General features: G+C 49.7%; 1 protein-coding gene across 2 annotated transcripts in view; it reads right to left on the minus strand.

The window, feature by feature from the left end:
* The window catches only part of LOC130343134 (oocyte zinc finger protein XlCOF8.4-like), a 75,476-nt gene extending 56,171 nt beyond the window's left edge, over positions 1 to 19,305 (minus strand). The window contains exons 1-3 of one of the 2 annotated variants that reach the window (XM_056554314.1): positions 19,200 to 19,305; positions 1,989 to 2,067; positions 1,713 to 1,874 (exon numbers count right to left, since the gene is read on the minus strand). In XM_056554314.1, coding sequence (XP_056410289.1) covers positions 1,713 to 1,874; positions 1,989 to 2,067; positions 19,200 to 19,264 — 306 coding nt within the window. In that variant the 5' untranslated portion in view covers positions 19,265 to 19,305. Of the gene's footprint in view, positions 1 to 1,712; positions 1,875 to 1,988; positions 2,096 to 19,199 lie in introns of both variants that reach the window. The other variant, XM_056554315.1, reaches the window with a different exon arrangement.
* Between the last annotated feature and the right edge of the window lie 3,692 nt (positions 19,306 to 22,997).

The following is a 22,997-nucleotide window of genomic DNA, read 5'->3' on the forward strand; positions in this document are numbered from 1 at the left end:
CCCCTCCATTACTGTATAATGTCCCAGCAGTGTCACCTCTCTAATCATCACTAGACCCCTCCATTACTGTATAATGTCCCAGCAGTGTCACCTCTCCAGTCATCACCAGACCCCTCTATTACTGTATAATATCCCAGCAGTGTCACCTCTCATCACCAGACCCCTCCATTACTGTATAATGTCCCAGCAGTGTCACCTCTCCAGTCATCAGACCCCTCCATTATGGTATAATGTCCCAGCAGCGTCACCTCTCCAGTCATCACCAGACCCCTCCATTACTGTATAATGTCCCAGCAGGGTCACCTCTCATCATCATCAAACCCCTCCATTACTGTATAATGTCCCAGCAGTGTCACCTCTCCAGTCATCACCAGACCCCTCCATTACGGTATAATGTCCCAGCAGCGTCACCTCTCCAGTCATCACCAGACCCCTCCATTACTGTATAATGTCCCAGCAGGGTCACCTCTCATCATCAAACCCCTCCATTACTGTATAATGTCCAATCAGTGTCACCTCTCATCACCAGACCCCTCCATTACTGTATAATGTCCCAGCAGTGTCACCTCTCCAGTCATCACCAGACCCCTCCATTACTGTATAATGTCCCAGCAGTGTCACCTCTCCAGTCACCAGACCCCTCCATTACTGTATAATGTCCCAGCAGTGTCACCTCTCCAGTCATCACCAGACCCCTCCATTACTGTATAATGTCCCAGCAGTGTCACCTCTCCAGTCATCACCAGACCCCTCCATTACTGTATGATGTCCCAGCAGTGTCACCTCTCCAGTCATCACCAGACCCCTTCATTACTGTATAATGTCCCAGCAGTGTCACCTCTCCAGTCATCACCAGACCCCTCCATTACTGTATAATGTCCAGCAGTGTCACCTCACTAATCATCACCAGACCCCTCCATTACTGTATAATGTCCCAGCAGTGTCACCTCTCCAGTCATCACCAGACCCCTCCATTACTGTATAATGTCCCAGCAGTGTCACCTCTCTAGTCATCACCAGACCCCTCCATTACTGTATGATGTCCCAGCAGTGTCACCTCTCCAGTCATCACCAGACCCCTTCATTACTGTATAATGTCCCAGCAGTGTCACCTCACTAATCATCACCAGACCCCTCCATTACTGTATAATGTCCCAGCAGTGTCACCTCTCCAGTCATCACCAGACCCCTCCATTACTGTATAATGTCCCAGCAGTGTCACCTCTCCAGTCATCACCAGACCCCTCCATTACTGTATAATGTCCCAGCAGTGTCACCTTTCCAGTCATCACCAGACCCCTCCATTACTGTATAATGTCCCAGCAGGGTCACCTCTCCAGTCATCACCAGACCCCTCCATTACTGTATAATGTCCCAGCAGTGTCACCTCTCATCACCAGACCCCTCCATTACTGTATAATGTCCCAGCAGTGTCACCTCTCCAGTCATCACCAGACCCCTCCATTACTGTATAATGTCCCAGCAGTGTCACCTCTCCACTCATCACCAGACCCCTCCATTACTGTATAATGTCCCAGCAGTGTCACCTCTCCAGTCATCACCAGACCCCTCCATTACTGTATAATGTCCCAGCAGTGTCACCTCTCCAGTCATCACCAGACCCCTCCATTACTGTATAATGTCCCAGCAGTGTCACCTCTCCAGTCATCACCAGACCCCTCCATTACTGTATAATGTCCCAGCAGTGTCACCTCTCTAGTCAGCAGCTCCATCATCTTGTTGATGAGCTCCAGGATCTCCTGATGACTGTTTCCCTTATGTATTAGTGAGTGCGGTGGAGACCTTGATATAGGAACCTTCTCCCTGCTCCGGCCTTCACCCTCTTCAGTCACCATCTTCACTACCGTGCAATCCTGTGTACGGAGAGAGACATTGAGGTCACTTTATATCTTCACCTCTCCAGCCATGTCTGAGCTTTATGAAGAGATAGAAGACATGAGACGGACATGATCTCCAGAATCCCTCACCTCTCCGGTCAGCAGGTAGATGATCTCTAGGGTGAGGTGTAAGATTCTCTCAGCCATCGGGTCTCTGTCCTTCTCCATCCTTAGGGGGGGGTCAGTGAGGAAAATAGCTACATAGGGAGGAAAGAGAGAGCAAGTCATATAACATCTCACCCCACTAATAGAGAACTGGAGAGGGGGAGCGAATCATATAACATCTCACCCCACTAATAGAGAACTCCTACTGGAGAGGGGGAGCGAGTAATATAACATCCCACCCCACTAATAGAGAACTCCTACTGGAGAGGGGGAGCGAGTCATATAACATCCCACCTCACTAATAGAGAACTCCTACTGGAGAGGGGAAGCGAATCATATAACATCCCACCCCACTAATAGAGAACTATTACAGGAGAGAGGGAGCGAGTCATTTAACATCACACCAAACTAATAGAGAACTCCTACTGGAGAGGGGGAGCGAGTCATATAACATCTCACCCCACTAATGGAGAACTCCTACTGGAGAGGGGGAGCGAGTCATATAACATCTCACCCCACTAATAGAGAACTCGTACTGGAGAGGGGGAGCGAGTCATATAACATCCCACCTCACAAATAGAGAACTCCTACTGGAGAGGGGGAGCAAGTCATATAACATCTCACCCCACTAATAGAGAACTCCTACTGGAGAGGGGAAGCAAGTCATATAACATCTCACCCCACTAATAGAGAACTCCTACTGGAGAGGGGGAGCAAGTCATATAACATCTCACCCCACTAATAGAGAACTCCTACTGGAGAGGGGGAGCGAGTCATATAACATCCCACCCCACTAATAGAGAACTCCTACTGGAGAGGGGGAGCAAGTCATATAACATCCCACCCCACTAATAGAGAACTATTACAGGAGAGGGGGAGTGAGTCATATAACAACCCACCACACTAATAGAGAACTCCTACTGGAGAGGGGGAGCGAGTCACATAACATCCCACCTCACTAATAGAGAATTCCTACTGGAGAGGGGGAGCGAGTCATATAACATCCCACCCCACTAATAGAGAACTCCTACAGAAGAGGGGGAGCGAGTCATATAACATCCCACCCCACTAATAGAGAACTCCAACTGGAGAGGGGGAGCGAGTCATATAACATCCCACCCCACTAATAGAGAACTCCTACAGGAGAGGGGGAGCGAGTCATATAACATCCCACCCACTAATAGAGAACTCCTACTGGAGAGGGGGAGCGAGTCATATAACATCCCACCACACTAATAGAGAACTCCTACTGGAGAGGGGGAGCGAGTCATATAACATCCCACCCCATTAATAGAGAACTCCTACTGGAGAGGGGGAGGGAGTCATATAACATCCCACCTCACTAATAGAGAACTCCTACTGGGGAGGGGGAGCGAGTTATATAACATTCCACCCCACTAATAGAGAACTCCTACTGGAGAGGGGGAGCAAGTTATATAACATCCCACCCTACTAATAGAGAACTCCTACTGGAGAGGGGGAGCGAGTTATATAACATCCAACCTCACTAATAGAGAACTCCTACTGGAGAGGGGGAGCGAGTCATATAACATCCCACCCCACTAATAGAGAACTCCTACTGGGGAGGGGGAGCGAGTCATATAACATCCCATCCCACTAATAGAGAACTCCTACTGGAGAGGGGGAGCGAGACATATAACATCCCACCTCACTAATAGAGAACTCCTACTGGAGAGGGGGAGCGAGTCATATGACATCCCACCACACTAATAGAGAACTCCTACTGGAGAGGGGGAGCGAGTTATATAACATCCCACCCCACTAATAGAGAACTATTACAGGAGAGGGGGAGCGAGTCATATAACATCTCACCCCACTAATAGAGAACTCCTACTGGAAAGGGGGAACGAGTCATATAACATCTCACCCCACTAATAGAGAATTCCTACTGGAGAGGTGGAGCGAGTCATATAACATCCCACCCCACTAATAGAGAACTCCTACTGGAGAGGGGGAGCGAGTCATATAACATCCCACCACACTAATAGAGAACTCCTACTGGAGAGGGGGAGCGAGTCATATCACATCTCACCCCACTAATAGAGAAGTCCTACTGTAGAGGGGGAACGAGTCATATAACATCTCACCACACTAATAGAGAACTCCTACTGGAGAGGGGGAGCGAGTTATATAACATCCCACCACACTAATAGAGAACTCCTACTGGAGAGGGGGAGCGAGTCATATAACATCCCACCCCACTAATGGAGAACTCCTACTGGAGAGGGGGAGCGAGTCATATAACATCCCACCACACTAATAGAGAACTCCTACTGGAGAGGGGGAGCGAGTCATATAACATCCCACCCCACTAATGGAGAACTCCTACTGGAGAGGGGGAGCGAGTCATATAACATCTCACCCCACTAATAGAGAATTCCTACTGGAGAGGTGGAGCGAGTCATATAACATCCCACCCCACTAATAGAGAACTCCTACTGGAGAGGGGGAGCGAGTCATATAACATCCCACCCCACTAATAGAGAACTCCTACTGGAGAGGGGGAGTGAGTCATATAACATCCCACCACACTCATAGAGAACTCCTACTGGAGAGGGGGAGCGAGTTATATAACATCCCACCCCACTAATAGAGAACTCCTACTGGAGAGGGGGAGCGAATCATATAACATCCCACCACACTAATAGAGAACTCCTACTGGAGAGGGGGAGCGAGTCATATAACATCCCAGACCCACTAATAGAGAACTCCTACTGGAGAGGGGGACCGAGTCATACAACATCCCACCTCACTAATAGAGAACTCCTACTGGAGAGGGGGAGCGAGTCATATAACATCTCACCCCACTAATAGAGAACTCCTACTGGAAAGGGGGAGCGAGTCATATAACATCCCACCCCACTAATATAGAACTCCTACAGGAGAGAGGGAACGAGTCATATAACATCCCACCCCACTAATAGAGAACTCCTACTGGAGAGGGGGAGCGAGTCATATAACATCCCACCCCACTAATAGAGAATCCCTACTGGAGAGGGGGAGCGAGTCATACAACATCCCACCCCACTAATAGAGAGCTCCTACTGGAGAGGGGGAGCGAGTCATATAACATCCCACCCCACTAACAGAGAACTCCTACTGAAGAGGGGGGGGAGCGAGTCATATAACATCCCACCCCACTAATGGAGAACTCCTACTGGAGAGGGGGAGAAAGTCATATAACATCCCACCCCTTAAATAGAGAACTCCTACTGGAGAGGGGGAGCGAGTCATATAACATCCCACCCCACTAATATAGAACTCCTACTGGAGAGGGGGAGCAAGTCATATAACATCCTACCCCACTAATAGAGAACTCCTACTGGAGAGGGGGAGAGAGTCATATAACATCCTACCCCACTAATAGAGAACTCCTACTGGAGAGGGGGAGCGAATCATAAAACATCCCACCTCACTAGTAGAGAATTATTACAGGAGAGGGAGAACGAGTCATATAACATCCCACCCCACTAATAGAGAACTACTGGAGAGGGGGAGAGAGTCATATCACATCTCACCCCACTAATAGAGAACTCCTACTGGAGAGGGAGCGAGTCATATAACATCCCACCCCACTAATAGAGAACTCCTAATGGAGAGGGGGAGCGAGTCATATACCATCCCAACTCACAAATAGAGAACTCCTACTGGAGAGGGGGAGCGAGTCATCTAACATCCCACCCCACTAATAGAGAACTCCTACTGGAGAGGGAGAGGGATTCATTTAACATCCCACCCCACTAATGGAGAACTCCTACTGGAGAGGGGGAGCGAGTCATATAACATCCCACCCCACTAATGGAGAACTCCTACTGGAGAGGGGGAGCGAGTCATATAACATCCCACCCCACTAATAGAGAACTCCTACAGGAGAGGGGGAGCGAGTCATATAACATCCCACCCCACTAATAGAGAACTCCTACTGGAGAGGGGGAGCGAGTCATATAACATCCCACGACACTAATAGAGAACTCCTACTGGACAGGGGGAACGAGTCATATAACATCCCACCCCACTAATAGAGAACTCCTACTGGAGAGGGGGAGCGAGTCATATAACATCCCACCCCACTAATAGAGAACTATTACAGGAGAGGGGGAGCAAATCATATAACATCCCTCCCCACTAATAGAGAACTCCTACTGGAGAGGAGGAGAGAGTCATATAACATCCTACCCAACTAATAGAGAACTCCTAATGGAGAGGGGGAGCGAGTCATATAACATCTCACCCCACTAATAGAGAACTCCTACTGGAGAGGGGGAGCGAGTCATATAACATCTCACCCCACTAATAGAGAACTCCTACTGGAGAGGGGGAGCGAGTCATATACCATCCCACCTCACTAATAGAGAACTCCTACTGGAGAGTGGGTGGGAGTCATATAACATCCCACCCCACTAATAGAGAACTCCTACTGGAGAGGGGGAGCGAGTCATATACCATCCCACGTCACTAATAGAGAACTCCTACTGGAGAGTGGGTGCGAGTCATATAACATCCCACCCCACTAATAGAGAACTCCTACTGGAGAGGGGGAGCGAGTCATATAACATCCCACCCCACTAATAGAGAACTCCTACTGGAGAGGGGGAGCGAGTCATATACCATCCCACCTCACTAATAGAGAACTCCTACTGGAGAGGGGGAGAGAGTCATATAACATCCTACCCAACTAATAGAGAACTCCTAATGGATAGGGGGAGCGAGTCATATAACATCCCATCCCACTAATAGAGAACTCGTACTGGAGAGGGGGAGCGAGTCATATAACATCCCACCCCACTAATAGAGAACTCCTACTGGAGAGGGGGAGCGAGTCATATAACATCCCACCCCACTAATAGAGAACTCCTACTGGAGAGGGGGAGCGAGTCATATAACATGCCACCCCACTAATAGAGAAATCCTACTGGAGAGGGGGAGCGAGTCATATAACATCCCACCCCACTAATAGAGAACTCCTACTGGAGAGGGGGAGCGAGTCATATAACATCCCACCCCACTAATAGAGAACTCCTACTGGAGAGGGGGAGAGAGTCATTTAACATCCTACCCAACTAATAGAGAACTCCTAATGGATAGGGGGAGCGAGTCATATAACATCCCACCCCACTAATAGAGAACTACTGGAGAGGGGGAGAGAGTCATATAACATCTCACCCCACTAATAGAGAACTCCTACTGGAGAGGGGGAGCGAGTCATATACCATCCCACCTCACTAATAGAGAACTCCTACTGGAGAGTGGGTGCGAGTCATATAACATCCCACCACACTAATAGAGAACTCCTACTGGAGAGGGGGAGCGAGTCCTATAACATCCCACCCCACTAATAGAGAACTCCTACTGGAGAGGGGGAGCGAGTCATATACCATCCCACCTCACTAATAGACAACTCCTACTGGAGAGGGGGAGCGAGTCATATAACATCTCACCCCACTAATAGAGAACTCCTACTGGAGAGGGGGAGCGAGTCATATAACATCCCACCCCACTAATAGAGAACTCCTACTGGAGAGGGGGAACGAGTCATAACATCCCACCCACTAATAGAGAACTCCTACTGGAGAGGGGGAGCGAGTCATATAACATCCCCTCCCACTAATAGAGAACTCCTACTGTAGAGGGGGAGCGAGATATATAACATCTCACCCCACTAATAGAGAACTCCTACTGGAGAGGGGGAGCGAGTCATATAACATCCCACCCACTAATAGAGAACTCCTACTGGAGAGGGGGAGCGAATCATATAACATCCCACCACACTAATAGAGAACTCCTACTGGAGAGGGGGAGCGAGTCATATAACATCCCACCCACTAATAGAGAACTCCTACTGGAGAGGGGGAGCGAGTCATATAACATCCCCTCCCACTAATAGAGAACTCCTACTGGAGAGGGGGAACGAGTCATATAACATCTCACCCCACTAATAGAGAACTCCTACTGGAGAGGGGGAGCGTGTCATATAACATCCCACCCCACTAATAGAGAACTCCTACTGGAGAGGGGGAGCGAGTCATATAACATCCCATCCCACTAATAGAGAACTCCTACTGGAGAGGGGGAGCGAGTCATATAACATCCCACCACACTAATAGAGAACTCCTGTTATATGACTTGCTCCCCCTCTCCAGTAGGAGTTCTCTATTAGTGGGGTGAGATGTTATATGACTCGCTCCCCCTCTCCAGTAGGAGTTCTCTATTTGTGGGGTGAGATGCTATATGACTCGCTCCCCCTCTCCAGTAGGAGTTCTCTATTAGTGGGGTGGGATGTTATATGATTCGCTCCCCCTCTCCAGTAGGAGTTCTCTATTAGTGGGGTGGGATGTTATATGATTCGCTCCCCCTCTCCAGTAGGAGTTCTCTATTAGTGGGGTGGGATGTTATATGATTCGCTCCCCCTCTCCAGTAGGAGTTCTCTATTAGTGGGGTGGGATGTTATATGACTCGCTCCCCCTCTCCAGTAGGAGTTCTCTTTTAGTGAGGTGGGATGTTATATGACTCGCTCCCCCTCTCCAGTAGGAGTTCTCTATTAGTGGGTGGGATGTTATATGACTCGCTCCCCCTCTCCAGTAGGAGTTCTCTATTAGTGGGTGGGATGTTATATGACTCGCTCCCCCTCTCCAGTAGGAGTTCTCTATTAGTGGGGTGGGATGTTATGTGACTCGCTCCCCCTCTCCAGTAGGAGTTCTCTATTAGTGAGGTGGGATGTTATATGACTCGCTCCCCCTCTCCAGTAGGAGTTCTCTATTAGTGGGGTGGGATGTTATATGACTCGCTCCCCCTCTCCTGTAGGAGTTCTCTATTAATGGGGTGAGATGTTATATGACTCGCTCCCCCTCTCAAGTAGGAGTTCTCTATTAGTGGGTGGGATGTTATATGACTCGCTCCCCCTCTCCAGTAGGAGTTCTCTATTAGTGGGTGGTATGTTATATGACTCGCTCCCCCTCTCCACTAGGAGTTCTCTATTAGTGGGGTGGGATGTTATGTGACTCGCTCCCCCTCTCCAGTAGGAGTTCTCTATTAGTGAGGTGGGATGTTATATGACTCGCTCCCCCTCTCCAGTAGGAGTTCTCTATTAGTAGGGTGGGATGTTATATGACTCGCTCCCCCTCTCCAGTAGGAATTCTCTATTAATGGGGTGGGATGTTATATGACTCGCTCCCCCTCTCCAGTAGGAGTTCTCTATTAGTGAGGTGGGATGTTATATGACTCGCTCCCCCTCTCCTGTAGGAGTTCTCTATTAGTGGGGTGAGATGTTATATGACTCGCTCCCCCTCTCCTCTAGGAGTTCTTTATTAGTGGGGTGAGATGTTATATGACTCGCTCCCCCTCTCCAGTAGGAGTTCTCTATTAGTGAGGTGGGATGTTATATGACTCGCTCCCCCTCTCCTGTAGGAGTTCTCTATTAGTGGGGTGAGATGTTATATGACTCGCTCCCCCTCTCCTGTAGGAGTTCTTTATTAGTGGGGTGAGATGTTATATGACTCGCTTCCCCTCTCCAGTAGGAGTTCTCTATTAGTGGGGTGGGAGGTTATATGACTCGCCCCCCCTCTCCAGTAGGAGTTCTCTATTAGTGGGGTGGGATGTCATATGACTCGCTCCCCCTCTCCAGTAGGAGTTCTCTATTAGTGGGGTGAGATGTTATATGACTCGCTCTCCCTCTCCAGTTGGAGTTCTCTATTAGTGGGGTGGGATGTTATATGATTCGCTTCCCCTCTCCAGTAGGAGTTCTCTATTAGTGGGTGGGATGTTATATGACTCGCTCCCCCTCTCCAGTAGGAGTTCTCTATTAGTGTGGTGGGATGTTATATGACTCGCTCCCCCTCTCCAGTAGGAGTTCTCTATTAGTGGGGTGGGATGTTATATGATTCGCTCCCCCTCTCCAGTAGGAGTTCTCTATTAGTGGGTGGGATGTTATATGACTCGCTCCCCCTCCCCAGTAGGAGTTCTCTATTAGTGGGGTGGGATGTTATGTGACTCGCTCCCCCTCTCCAGTAGGAGTTCTCTATTAGTGAGGTGGGATGTTATATGACTCGCTCCCCCTCTCCAGTAGGAGTTCTCTATTAGTGGGGTGGGATGTTAGATGACTCGCTCCCCCTCTCCAGTAGGAGTTCTCTATTAGTGAGGTGGGATGTTATATGACTCGCTCCCCCTCTCCAGTAGGAGTTCTCTATTAGTTGGGTGGGCTGTTATATGATTCGCTCCCCCTCTCCAGTAGGAGTTCTCTATTAGTGGGTGGGATGTTATATGACTCGCTCCCCCTCTCCTGTAGGACTTCTCTATTAGTGGGGTGGGATGTTATATGACTCGCTCCCCGTCTCCAGTAGGAGTTCTCTATTAGTGAGGTGGGATGTTATATGACTCGCTCCCCCTCTCCAGTAGGAGTTCTCTATTAGTGGGGTGAGATGTTATATGACTCGCTCCCCCTCTCCTGTAGGAGTTCTCTATTAGTTGGGTGAGATGTTATATGACTCGTTCCCCCTCTCCAGTAGGAGTTCTTTATTAGTGGGTGGGATGTTATATAACTCGCTCCCCCTCTCCAGTAGGAGTTCTCTATTAGTGTGGTGAGATGTTATATGACTCGCTCCCCCTCTCCTGTAGGAGTTCTCTATTAATGGGGTGGGATGTTATATGACTCGCTCCCTCTCCAGTAGGAGTTCTCTATTAGTGGGGTGGGATTTTATATGACTCGCTCCCCCTCTACAGTAGGAGTTCTCTATAAGTGGGGTGGGATGTTATATGACTCGCTCCCTCTCTCCAGTAGGAGTTCTCTATTAGTGGGGTGGGATGTTATATGACTCGCTACCCCTCTTCTGTAGGAGTTCTCTATTAGTGGGGTGGGATGTTATATGACTCGCTCCCCCTCTCCTGTAATAGTTCTCTATTAGTGGGGTGGGATGTTATATGATTCGCTCCCCCTCTCCAGTAGGAGTTCTCTATTAGTGTGGTGGGATGTTATATGACTCGCTCCCCCTCTTCAGTAGGAGTTCTCTATTAGTGGGGTGAGATGTTATATGACTCGCTCCCCCTCTCCAGTAGGAGTTCTCTATTAGTGGGGTGGGATGTTATATGACTCGCTCCCCCTCTCCAGTAGGAGTTCTCTATTAGTGGGGTGGGATGTTATATGACTCGCTCCCCCTCTCCAGTAGGACTTCTCTATTAGTGGGGTGGGATGTTATATGACTCGCTCCCCCTCTCCAGTAGGAGTTCTCTATTAGTGTGGTGGGATGTTATATGATTCGCTCCCCCTCTCCTGTAATAGTTCTCTATTAGTGGGGTGGGATGTTATATAACTCGCTCCCCCTCTCCAGTAGGAGTTCTCTATTAGTGGGGTGGGATGTTATATGACTCGCTCCCCCTCTTCTGTAGGAGTTCTCTATTAGTGGGGTGGGATGTTTTATGACTTGCTCCCCCTCTCCAGTAGGAGTTCTCTATTAGTGGGGTGGGATGTTATATGACTCGCTCCCCCTCTCCAATAGGACTTCTCTATTAGTGTGGTGGGATGTTATATGACTCGCTCCCCCCCTCTCCAGTAGGAGTTCTCTATTAGTGGGGTGGGATGTTATATGACTCGCTCCCCATCTCCTGTAGGAGTTCTCTATTAGTGGGGTGGGATGTTATATGACTCGTTCCCCCTCTCCTGTAGGAGTTCTCTATTAGTGGGGTGGGATGTTATATGACTCGCTCCCCCTCTCCAGTAGGAGTTCTCTATTAGTGAGGTGGGATGTTATATGACTCGCTCCCCCTCTCCTGTAGGACTTCTCTATTAGTGGGGTGGGATGTTATGTGACTCGCTCCCCCTCTCCTGTAGGAGTTCTCTATTAGTGGGGTGGGATGTTATATGACTCGCTCCCCCTCTCCTGTAGGAGTTCTCTATTAGTGGGGTGGGATGTTATATGACTCGCTCCCCCTCTCCTGTAGGAGTTCTCTATTAGTGGGGTGGGATGTTATATGACTCGCTCCCCCTCTCCAGTAGGAGTTCTCTATTAGTGGGGTGGGATGTTAAGTGACTCGCTCCCCCTCTCCAGTAGGACTTCTCTATTAGTGGGGTGGGATGTTATATGACTCGCTCCCCCTCTCCTGTAGGACTTCTCTATTAGTGGGGTGGGATGTTATATGACTCGCTCCCCCTCTCATGTAGGACTTCTCTATTAGTGGGGTGAGATGTTATATGACTCGCTCCCCCTCTCCAGTAGGAGTTCTCTATTAGTGGGGTGAGATGTTATATGACTCGCTCCCCCTCTCCAGTAGGAGTTCTCTATTAGTGTGGTGGGATGTTATATGACTCGCTCCCCCTCTCCAGTAGGAGTTCTCTATTAGTGGGGTGGCATGTTATATGACTCGCTCCCCCTCTCCAGTAGGAGTTCTCTATTAGTGGGGTGGGATGTTATATGACTCGCTCTCCCTCTCCAGTTGGAGTTCTCTATTAGTGGGGTGGGATGATATATGATTCGCTTCCCCTCTCCAGTAGGAGTTCTCTATTAGTGGGTGGGATGTTATATGACTCGCTCCCCCTCTCTAGTAGGAGTTCTCTATTAGTGTGGTGGGATGTTATATGACTCGCTCCCCCTCTCCAGTAGGAGTTCTCTATTAGTGGGGTGGGATGTTATATGATTCGCTCCCCCTCTCCAGTAGGAGTTCTCTATTAGTGGGTGGGATGTTATATGACTCGCTCCCCCTCCCCAGTAGGAGTTCTCTATTAGTTGGGTGGGATGTTATGTGACTCGCTCCCCCTCTCCAGTAGGAGTTCTCTATTAGTGAGGTGGGATGTTATATGACTCGCTCCCCCTCTCCAGTAGGAGTTCTCTATTAGTGAGGTGGGATGTTATATGACTCGCTCCCCCTCTCCAGTAGGAGTTCTCTATTAGTGGGGTGGGCTGTTATATGATTCGCTCCCCCTCTCCAGTAGGAGTTCTCTATTAGTGGGTGGGATGTTATATGACTCGCTCCCCCTCTCCTGTAGGACTTCTCTATTAGTGGGGTGGGATGTTATATGACTCGCTCCCCCTCTCCAGTAGGAGTTCTCTATTAGTGAGGTGGGATGTTATATGACTCGCTCCCCCTCTCCAGTAGGAGTTCTCTATTAGTGGGGTGAGATGTTATATGACTCGCTCCCCCTCTCCTGTAGGAGGTCTCTATTAGTTGGGTGAGATGTTATATGACTCGTTCCCCCTCTCCAGTAGGAGTTCTCTATTAGTGGGTGGGATGTTATATAACTCGCTCCCCCTCTCCAGTAGGAGTTCTCTATTAGTGTGGTGAGATGTTATATGACTCGCTCCCCCTCTCCTGTAGGAGTTCTCTATTAATGGGGTGGGATGTTATATGACTCGCTCCCTCTCCAGTAGGAGTTCTCTATTAGTGGGGTGGGATTTTATATGACTCGCTCCCCCTCTACAGTAGGAGTTCTCTATTAGTGGGGTGGGATGTTACATGACTCGCTCCCCCTCTCCAGTAGGACTTCTCTATTAGTGGGGTGGGATGTTATATGACTCGCTCCCCCTCTCCTGTAATAGTTCTCTATTAGTGGGGTAGGATGTTATATGACTCGCTCCCCCTCTCCAGTAGGAGTTCTCTATTAGTGGGGTGGGATGTTATATGACTCGCTCCCCCTCTTCTGTACGAGTTCTCTATTAGTGGGGTGGGATATTTTATGACTTGCTCCCCCTCTCCAGTAGGAGTTCTCTATTAGTGGGGTGGGATGTTATATGACTCGCTCCCCCTCTCCAGTAGGAGTTCTCTATTAGTGGGGTGGGATGTTATATGACTCGTTCCCCCTCTCCAGTAGGAGTTCTCTATTAGTGGGTGGGATGTTATATGACTCGCTCCCCCTCTCCTGTAGGAGTTCTCTATTAGTGGGGTGGGATGTTATATGACTCGCTCCCCCTCTCCAGTAGGAGTTCTCTATTAGTGAGGTGGGATGTTATATGACTTTGCTCCCCCTCTCCAGTAGGAGTTCTCTATTAGTGGGGTGAGATGTTATATGACTCGCTCCCCCTCTCCTGTAGGAGTTCTCTATTAGTGTGGTGAGATGTTATATGACTCGCTCCCCCTCTCCTGTAGGAGTTCTCTATTAATGGGGTGGGATGTTATATGACTCGCTCCCTTTCCAGTAGGAGTTCTCTATTAGTGGGGTGGGATTTTATATGACTCGCTCCCCCTCTACAGTAGGAGTTCTCTATTAGTGGGGTGGGATGTTATATGACTCGCTCCCTCTCTCCCGTAGGAGTTCTCTATTAGTGGGTGGGATGTTATATGACTCGCTACCCCTCTTCTGTAGGAGTTCTCTATTAGTGGGGTGGGATGTTATATGACTCGCTCCCCCTCTCCTGTAATAGTTCTCTATTAGTGGGGTGAGATGTTATATGACTCGCTCCCCCTCTCCAGTAGGAGTTCTCTATTAGTGGGGTGGGATGTTATATGACTCCGTCCCCCTCTCCAGTAGGAGTTCTCTATTAGTGGGGTGGGATGTTATATGACTCGCTCCCCCTCTCCAGTAGGAGTTCTCTATTAGTGGGGTGGGATGTTATATGACTTGCTCCCCCTCTCCAGTAGGAGTTCTCTATTAGTGGGGTGGGATGTTATATGACTCGCTCCCCCTCTCCAGTAGGAGTTCTCTATTAGTGGGGTGGGATGTTATATGACTCGCTCCCCCTCTCCAGTAAGACTTCTCTATTATTGGGGTGGGATGTTTTATGACTTGCTCCCCCTCTCCAGTAGGTCTTCTCTATTAGTGGGGTGGTATGTTATATGACTCGCTCCCCCTCTCCTGTAGGAGTTCTCTATTAGTGGGGTGGGATGTTATATGACTCGCTCCCCCTCTCCTGTAGGAGTTCTCTATTAGTGGGGTGGGATGTTATATGACTCGCTCCCCCTCTCCTGTAGGAGTTTTCTATTAGTGGGGTGGGATGTTATATGACTCGCTCCCCCTCTCCAGTAGGAGTTCTCTATTAGTGGGGTGGGATGTTATGTGACTCGCTCCCCCTCTCCTGTAGGAGTTCTCTCTTAGTGGGGTGGGATGTTATATGACTCGCTCCCCCTCTCCTGTAGGAATTCTCTATTAGTGGGATGGGATGTTAAATGACTCGCTCCCTCTCTCCTGTAGGAGTTCTCTATTAGTGGGGTGGGAAGTTATATGACTCGCTCCCCCTCTACTGTAGGACTTCTCTATTAGTGGGGTGGGATGTTATATGACTCGCTCCCCCTCTCCAGTAGGAGTTCTCTATTAGTGGGGTGGGATGTTATATGACTCGCTCCCCCTCTCCAGTAGGAGTTCTCTATTAGTGGGGTGGGATGTTATATGACTCGCTCCCTCTCTCCTGTAGGAGTTCTCTATTAGTGGGGTGGGATGTTATATGACTCGCTCCCCCTCTCCTGTAGGACTTCTCTATTAGTGGGGTGGGATGTTATATGACTCTCTCCCCCTCTCCAGTAGGAGTTCTCTATTAGTGGGGTGGGATGTTATATGACTCGCTCCCCCTCTCCAGTAGGAGTTCTCTATTAGTGGGGTGGGATGTTATATGACTCGCTCCCCCTCTCCTGTAGGACTTCTCTATTAGTGGGGTGGGATGTTATATGACTCGCTCCCCCTCTCCAGTAGGAGTTCTCTATTAGTGGGGTGGGATGTTATATGACTCGCTCCCCCTCTCCAGTAGGAGTTCTCTATTAGTGGGGTGGGATGTTATATGACTCGCTCCCCCTCTCCTGTAGGAGTTCTCTATTAGTGGGGTGGGATGTTATATGACTCGCTCCCCCTCTCCAGTAGGAGTTCTCTATTAGTGGGGTGGGATGTTATATGACTCGCTCCCCCTCTCCTGTAGGAGTTCTCTATTAGTGGGGTGGGATGTTATATGACTCGCTCCCCCTCTCCTGTAGGAGTTCTCTATTAGTGGGGTGGGATGTTATATGACTCGCTCCCCCTCTCCTGTAGGAGTTCTCTATTAGTGGGGTGGGATGTTATATGACTCGCTCCCCCTCTCCTGTAGGAGTTCTCTATTAGTGGGGTGGGATGTTATATGACTCGCTCCCCCTCTCCAGTAGGAATTCTCTATTAGTGAGGTGGGATGTTATATGACTCGCTCCCCCTCTCCTGTAATAGTTCTCTATTAGTGGGGTAGGATGTTATATGACTCGCTCCCCCTCTCCAGTAGGAGTTCTCTATTAGTGGGGTGGGATGTTATATGACTCGCTCCCCCTCTTCTGTACGAGTTCTCTATTAGTGGGGGTGGGATGTTTTATGACTTGCTCCCCCTCTCCAGTAGGAGTTCTCTATTAGTGGGGTGGGATGTTATATGACTCGCTCCCCCTCTCCAGTAGGAGTTCTCTATTAGTGGGGTGGGATGTTATATGACTCGTTCCCCCTCTCCAGTAGGAGTTCTCTATTAGTGGGTGGGATGTTATATGACTCGCTCCCCCTCTCCTGTAGGAGTTCTCTATTAGTGGGGTGGGATGTTATATGACTCGCTCCCCCTCTCCAGTAGGAGTTCTCTATTAGTGAGGTGGGATGTTATATGACTTTGCTCCCCCTCTCCAGTAGGAGTTCTCTATTAGTGGGGTGAGATGTTATATGACTCGCTCCCCCTCTCCTGTAGGAGTTCTCTATTAGTGTGGTGAGATGTTATATGACTCGCTCCCCCTCTCCTGTAGGAGTTCTCTATTAATGGGGTGGGATGTTATATGACTCGCTCCCTTTCCAGTAGGAGTTCTCTATTAGTGGGGTGGGATTTTATATGACTCGCTCCCCCTCTACAGTAGGAGTTCTCTATTAGTGGGGTGGGATGTTATATGACTCGCTCCCTCTCTCCCGTAGGAGTTCTCTATTAGTGGGTGGGATGTTATATGACTCGCTACCCCTCTTCTGTAGGAGTTCTCTATTAGTGGGGTGGGATGTTATATGACTCGCTCCCCCTCTCCTGTAATAGTTCTCTATTAGTGGGGTGAGATGTTATATGACTCGCTCCCCCTCTCCAGTAGGAGTTCTCTATTAGTGGGGTGGGATGTTATATGACTCCGTCCCCCTCTCCAGTAGGAGTTCTCTATTAGTGGGGTGGGATGTTATATGACTCGCTCCCCCTCTCCAGTAGGAGTTCTCTATTAGTGGGGTGGGATGTTATATGACTTGCTCCCCCTCTCCAGTAGGAGTTCTCTATTAGTGGGGTGGGATGTTATATGACTCGCTCCCCCTCTCCAGTAGGAGTTCTCTATTAGTGGGGTGGGATGTTATATGACTCGCTCCCCCTCTCCAGTAGGACTTCTCTATTAGTGGGGTGGGATGTTTTATGACTTGCTCCCCCTCTCCAGTAGGTCTTCTCTATTAGTGGGGTGGTATGTTATATGACTCGCTCCCCCTCTCCTGTAGGAGTTCTCTATTAGTGGGGTGGGATGTTATATGACTCGCTCCCCCTCTCCTGTAGGAGTTCTCTATTAGTGGGGTGGGATGTTATGTGACTCGCTCCCCCTCTCCTGTAGGAGTTCTCTCTTAGTGGGGTGGGATGTTATATGACTCGCTCCCCCTCTCCTGTAGGAATTCTCTATTAGTGGGATGGGATGTTAAATGACTCGCTCCCTCTCTCCTGTAGGAGTTCTCTATTAGTGGGGTGGGAAGTTATATGACTCGCTCCCCCTCTACTGTAGGACTTCTCTATTAGTGGGGTGGGATGTTATATGACTCGCTCCCCCTCTCCAGTAGGAGTTCTCTATTAGTGGGGTGGGATGTTATATGACTCGCTCCCCCTCTCCAGTAGGAGTTCTCTATTAGTGGGGTGGGATGTTATATGACTCGCTCCCTCTCTCCTGTAGGAGTTCTCTATTAGTGGGGTGGGATGTTATATGACTCGCTCCCCCTCTCCTGTAGGACTTCTCTATTAGTGGGGTGGGATGTTATATGACTCTCTCCCCCTCTCCAGTAGGAGTTCTCTATTAGTGGGGTGGGATGTTATATGACTCGCTCCCCCTCTCCAGTAGGAGTTCTCTATTAGTGGGGTGGGATGTTATATGACTCGCTCCCCCTCTCCTGTAGGACTTCTCTATTAGTGGGGTGGGATGTTATATGACTCGCTCCCCCTCTCCAGTAGGAGTTCTCTATTAGTGGGGTGGGATGTTATATGACTCGCTCCCCCTCTCCAGTAGGAGTTCTCTATTAGTGGGGTGGGATGTTATATGACTCGCTCCCCCTCTCCTGTAGGAGTTCTCTATTAGTGGGGTGGGATGTTATATGACTCGCTCCCCCTCTCCAGTAGGAGTTCTCTATTAGTGGGGTGGGATGTTATATGACTCGCTCCCCCTCTCCTGTAGGAGTTCTCTATTAGTGGGGTGGGATGTTATATGACTCGCTCCCCCTCTCCTGTAGGAGTTCTCTATTAGTGGGGTGGGATGTTATATGACTCGCTCCCCCTCTCCTGTAGGAGTTCTCTATTAGTGGGGTGGGATGTTATATGACTCGCTCCCCCTCTCCTGTAGGAGTTCTCTATTAGTGGGGTGGGATGTTATATGACTCGCTCCCCCTCTCCAGTAGGAATTCTCTATTAGTGAGGTGGGATGTTATATGACTCGCTCCCCCTCTCCTGTAGGAGTTCTCTATTAGTGGGGTGGGATGTTATATGACTCGCTCCCCCTCTCCAGTAGGAGTTCTCTATTAGTGGGGTGGGATGTTATATGACTCGCTCCCCCTCTCCTGTAGGAGTTCTCTATTAGTGGGGTGGGATGTTATATGACTCGCTCCCCCTCTCCAGTAGGAGTTCTCCATTAGTGGGGTGGGATGTTATATGACTCGCTCCCCCTCTCCAGTAGGAGTTCTCTATTAGTGTGGTGGGATGTTATATGACTCGCTCCCCCTCTCCAGTAGGAGTTCTCTATTAGTGGGTGGGATGTTATATGACTCGCTCCCCCTCTCCTGTAGGAGTTCTCTATTAGTGGGGTGGGATGTTATATGACTCGCTCCCCCTCTCCAGTAGGAGTTCTCTATTAGTGTGTTGGGATGTTATATGACTCGCTCCCCCTCTCCTGTAGGAGTTCGCTATTAGTGGGGTGGGATGTTATATGACTCGCTCCCCCTCTCCTGTAGGACTTCTCTAACATCCCACCCCACTAGTATAAATACAGAAGAACCAATAATATTAGATATAAACCTCCCGCAACCTCTTTATGTTCTGTCACAATAATTGGAGATACCTGCTAGGACCTGCGCTGTCTGCTGGAGGACGGAGCCGTAGGACCTGTGATGATGTCACTGTCATGTGATCAATCAAACATGGGGGCGGAGCTCTGTAAAGACAAAAGGACATGTGATGATGATGTAGAGAAGGTGCAGGTCACATGATGTACAGTATGTGGGGCTGACACAGAGTAAGTCACCCGGACGTCCTCTCTACTGTCAGACCCTCTGGAGTGTAGAGATTGTGCCTGACGGAGCTTTAAAAAAGTCATGTGACTGCAAACTCAAGGGGCGGAGTTCAGCAGTGGAGAATAGAGAAAGGACCTGAGATGATGTCAAATCACATGATCAGTCACATGAGGGGGTGGAGTGAAGGTTTGTCCTCCTACCTGGGGGAGAGCTATAAGGAGGATGATGCTGGGAGTTATTGTCCTCGTCACACAGCACAGCGCCCCCCGAGGACCAACAGAGTTATGTATGAGAATAGTCACCACATACCACAGCGCCCCCCGAGGACCAGTACAGAGTAATGTATGAGGAGAATAGTCACCACATACCACAGCGCCCCCCGAGGACCAACAGAGTTATGTATGAGAATAGTCACCACATACCACAGCGCCCCCCGAGGACCAGTACAGAGTAATGTATGAGGAGAATAGTCACCACATACCACAGCGCCCCCGAGGACCAACAGAGTTATGTATGAGAATAGTCACCACATACCACAGCGCCCCCTGAGGACTAGTACAGAGTAATGTATGAGAATAGTCACCACATACCACAGCGCCCCCCGAGGACCAGTACAGAGTAATGTATGAGAATAGTCACCACATACCACAGCGCCCCCCCGAGGACCAGTACAGAGTAATGTATGAGAATAGTCACCACATACCACAGCGCCCCCCGAGGACCAGTACAGAGTAATGTATGAGAATAGTCACCACATACCACAGCGCCCCCCAAGGACCAGTACAGAGTAATGTATGAGGAGAATAGTCACCACATACCACAGCGCCCCCCGAGGACCAACAGAGTTATGTATGAGAATAGTCACCACATACCACAGCGCCCCCCGAGGACCAGTACAGAGTAATGTATGAGGAGAATAGTCACCACATACCACAGCGCCCCCCGAGGACCAACAGAGTTATGTATGAGAATAGTCACCACATACCACAGCGCCCCCCGAGGACCAGTACAGAGTAATGTATGAGGAGAATAGTCACCACATACCACAGCGCCCCCGAGGACCAACAGAGTTATGTATGAGAATAGTCACCACATACCACAGCGCCCCCTGAGGACCAGTACAGAGTAATGTATGAGAATAGTCACCACATACCACAGCGCCCCCCGAGGACCAGTACAGAGTAATGTATGAGAATAGTCACCACATACCACAGCGCCCCCCCGAGGACCAGTACAGAGTAATGTATGAGAATAGTCACCACATACCACAGCGCCCCCCGAGGACCAGTACAGAGTAATGTATGAGAATAGTCACCACATACCACAGCGCCCCCTGAGGACCAGTACAGAGTAATGTATGAGAATAGTCACCACATACCACAGCGCCCCCCCGAGGACCAGTACAGAGTAATGTATGAGAATAGTCACCACATACCACAGCGCCCCCCGAGGACCAGTACAGAGTAATGTATGAGGAGAATAGTCACCACATACCACAGCGCCCCCCCGAGGACCAGTACAGAGTAATGTATGAGGAGAATAGTCACCACATACCACAGCGCCCCCCGAGGACCAGTACAGAGTAATGTATGAGGAGAATAGTCACCACATACCACAGCACCCCCCGAGGACCAGTACAGAGTAATGTATGAGAAGAATAGTCACCACATACCACAGCGCCCCCCGAGGACCAGTACAGAGTAATGTATGAGGAGAATAGTCACCACATACCACAGCGCCCCCCGAGGACCAGTACAGAGTAATGTATGAGAATAGTCATCACATACCACAGCGCCCCCCGAGGACCAGTACAGAGTAATGTATGAGAATAGTCACCACATACCACAGCGCCCCCCGAGGACCAGTACAGAGTAATGTATGAGAATAGTCACCACATACCACAGCGCCCCCCCGAGGACCAGTACAGAGTAATGTATGAGAATAGTCACCACATACCACAGCGCCCCCCGAGGACCAGTACAGAGTAATGTATGAGAATAGTCACCACATACCACAGCGCCCCCCGAGGACCAGTACAGAGTAATGTATGAGAATAGTCACCACATACCACAGCGCCCCCCGAGGACCAGTACAGAGTAATGTATGAGAATAGTTACCACATACCACAGCTCCCCCCGAGGACCAGTACAGAGTAATGTATGAGGAGAATAGTCACCACATACCACAGCGCCCCCCGAGGACCAGTACAGAGTAATGTATGAGAATAGTTACCACATACCACAGCGCCCCCCGAGGACCAGTACAGAGTAATGTATGAGAATAGTCACCACATACCACAGCGCCCCCCGAGGACCAGTACAGGGTAATGTATGAGGAGAATAGTCACCACATACCACAGCGCCCCCCGAGGACCAGTACAGAGTAATGTATGAGAATAGTCACCACATACCACAGCGCCCCCCGAGGACCAGTACAGAGTAATGTATGAGGAGAATAGTCACCACATACCACAGCGCCCCCCGAGGACCAGTACAGAGTAATGTATGAGAATAGTTACCACATACCACAGCGCCCCCCGAGGACCAACAGAGTTATGTATGAGAATAGTCACCACATACCACAGCGCCCCCCGAGGACCAGTACAGAGTAATGTATGAGAATAGTCACCACATACCACAGCGCCCCCCGAGGACCAGTACAGAGTAATGTATGAGGAGAATAGTCACCACATACCACAGCGCCCCCCGAGGACCAGTACAGAGTAATGTATGAGAATAGTCACCACATACCACAGCGCCCCCCGAGGACCAGTACAGAGTAATGTATGAGAATAGTCACCACATACCACAGCGCCCCCCGAGGACCAGTACAGAGTAATGTATGAGGAGAATAGTCACCACATACCACAGCGCCCCCCGAGGACCAGTACAGAGTAATGTATGAGAATAGTCACCACATACCACAGCGCCCCCCGAGGACCAGTACAGAGTAATGTATGAGAATAGTCACCACATACCACAGCGCCCCCCGAGGACCAGTACAGAGTAATGTATGAGAATAGTCATCACATACCACAGCGCCCCCCGAGGACCAGTACAGAGTAATGTATGAGAATAGTCACCACATACAACAGCGCCCCCCGAGGACCAGTACAGAGTAATGTATGAGAATAGTCACCACATACCACAGCGCCCCCCGAGGACCAGTACAGAGTAATGTATGAGAATAGTCACCACATACCACAGCGCCCCCCGAGGACCAGTACAGAGTAATGTAAGAGGAGAATAGTCACCACATACCACAGCGCCCCCCGAGGACCAGTACAGAGTAATGTATGAGAATAGTCACCACATACCACAGCGCCCCCCGAGGACCAGTACAGAGTAATGTATGAGAATAGTCACCACATACCACAGCATCCCCCGAGGACCAGTACAGAGTAATGTATGAGGAGAATAGTCACCACATACCACAGCGCCCCCCGAGGACCAGTACAGAGTAATGTATGAGAATAGTCACCACATACCACAGCGCCCCCCGAGGACCAGTACAGAGTAATGTATGAGGAGAATAGTCACCACATACCACAGCGCCCCCCGAGGACCAGTACAGAGTAATGTATGAGAATAGTCACCACATACCACAGCGCCCCCCGAGGACCAGTA

The sequence above is a fragment of the Hyla sarda genome, unplaced genomic scaffold, assembly GCF_029499605.1.
Source record: "Hyla sarda isolate aHylSar1 unplaced genomic scaffold, aHylSar1.hap1 scaffold_667, whole genome shotgun sequence".
NCBI classification, from domain to species: domain Eukaryota; kingdom Metazoa; phylum Chordata; class Amphibia; order Anura; family Hylidae; genus Hyla; species Hyla sarda.